Source organism: Aspergillus nidulans, chromosome II (assembly GCF_000011425.1).
Source record: "Aspergillus nidulans FGSC A4 chromosome II".
In the NCBI taxonomy this organism is placed as follows: Eukaryota; Fungi; Ascomycota; class Eurotiomycetes; order Eurotiales; family Aspergillaceae; genus Aspergillus; species Aspergillus nidulans.
The window spans coordinates 3,484,167-3,486,158 of record NC_066258.1 but is presented as its reverse complement, the minus strand read 5'-3'; the positions used below and the strand labels follow the sequence as shown (position 1 = coordinate 3,486,158).

The 1,992-nt window shown below is 49.4% G+C and overlaps 1 protein-coding gene across 1 annotated transcript, besides 1 other annotated feature; it reads left to right on the top strand.

Annotated features, from left to right (window-relative positions):
• Positions 1–1,992: part of a sequence feature (contig 1.61 483..865047(-1)) that runs on past both edges of the window.
• On the top strand, positions 281–1,422 carry ANIA_03629 (putative formamidopyrimidine-DNA glycosylase; the record flags this gene model as incomplete). Its single annotated transcript, XM_656141.1, has 2 exons — positions 281–873; positions 924–1,422. 2 exons carry the CDS (start codon positions 281–283, stop codon positions 1,420–1,422), a joined length of 1,092 nt encoding a protein of 363 aa, XP_661233.1.

The window sequence follows — 1,992 nt, the reverse complement described above, 5'->3', positions numbered from 1 at the left end:
GGTAGGCCAGGGAGTGAAATGTTGCTAGGTAATATGAAGATGTCAAGATACTATTCATGAGATCCGTCTAGTTGGCTAAATGTAAGATGTTGGTTCTGAGGGAGCACCCATTGAGCCACCGGCTTATCACTATCTTCTCCATCACGTGACTTCGCGATCAGTCAACGCGTGAAGCTCAAGCTCGTGTTTAGGAGCTGACAGCAGCCAACCCATCTTCATACCCATCCCGTCTTCAAGTTATCCATCGTATTTCTCCATATACAACCAAAGAGAGTTAAAAATGCCTGAACTGGCCGAAATCTACCGCATCGTGCACTTCATCCGGCAGCATCTAGTTGGCAAGACCCTAGCAAAGGTGTCCACGCAACACGATGACATTGTCTACGGCAAGGTTGGCACGAGCGCCGCCGAATTCCAAAAGGCGATGGAAGGCAAGAAAGTGATAGGCACGGGTCAGCAGGGGAAATACTTCTGGATCACCATGACCTCGCCACCCCATGTCGTAATGCATTTCGGCATGGCAGGTTGGCTAAAGATTCGCGACGCGGACACATACTATTACCGCACGGATAAGCCGGAGGATAAGCAGTGGCCGCCAAAGTATTGGAAATTCTTGCTGGAAACGGATGGGGATCCGAAGGTGGAGGCTGCGTTTGTGGATTTTCGGAGACTGGCTAGGATACGGTTGGTTGATTGTCCTGCTGAGGAGATTCGGAATTATACTCCTCTCAAGGAAAATGGCCCTGACCCCCTTGTTGATAAGGATGTGGTCACGAAAGAGTGGCTTGGCAGCAAGCTGAGTAGCAAGAAGGTACCGGTCAAGGCGCTTCTCCTTGACCAAGCCGTTATAAGCGGAATTGGAAATTGGATGGGGTAGGTTTACTGCACGAAATTTTTCGATGGTGAACTGACGTCTACTTCAGCGATGAGATCTTATACCACGCAAAAATACACCCCGAACAATACAGCAACACATTGACAGACGATCAAGTAAAAGAACTCCACTCATCTATTCATTATGTCTGTTCCACCTCCACGGAGGTATTGGCAGACTCTGACAAATTCCCTGAACATTGGCTTTTCAAGCATCGATGGAGCAAGGGGAAAAAGAATAAACAATCCAGCCTGCCGAACGGGGAGAAAATCACATTCCTCACCGTCGGTGGCAGAACCAGTGCCGTGGTCCCTAGTGTACAGAAGAAGACTGGCCCTGTGGCGGGCGATGTAAAGCAAGAGGACGAAAGCAGTGATGAGCGCCAGACCAAGCGAAAGCGGACAACAACTAAGAAAGACACGTCCAAAACAGACAAGATAGACTCGAGAAAGGAAAGCAAACAGTCCGTCAAACTGGAAGACGAGGACGCACTCGAAGACAAGGACACACGCCAAACAAACCGGCGCTCAACGCGGCTCAGGAAGTGACGTCGATTGTACAGGAACATTAAGCGCATTTTCAACATCTGCTCAGACCGGCAATTGGCCGGAGTTTTGAAGAGGGGAAATAAATATCTGAGAATATTGGACTTGGGTGTCCTGCAACACTTCGCGGAGCATATCGAAGTTTTTGTTTCTACCGCTTATCAGAGCGAATACGATGCTGTTAAACCGTCCTTGGAATTCCGACTTTTGTAAAATTTCGCAGCAGCGAACCGTTATATCTCACTTGGGCTCCCAAAGGTGCCGCATCCCAAAGCTCTGAGCACAACGCTACAGCGCCAGTTGTGCATGCAAATGTGATGGGTGTACGGGTGTACCGCATTTCCCCCCTCATGACCTCTCGGGTAGGTAGTTCGCATTGATAATAGCTGGTCCGTAGAGAACCGCCACACTGACGACGCACATTACCGGGAAGACTTGTGGCCAACTGGATTCCATCATCGAACTCAATTGTTCTCCTCTCCTCTTGTGCGGAACATGACCGCCGTCGGGGAATTAATGTCTTCGCGCAGCCGCAAGGAATAGAACATCTTGAAAGTTACGCTTAGGTTGTTG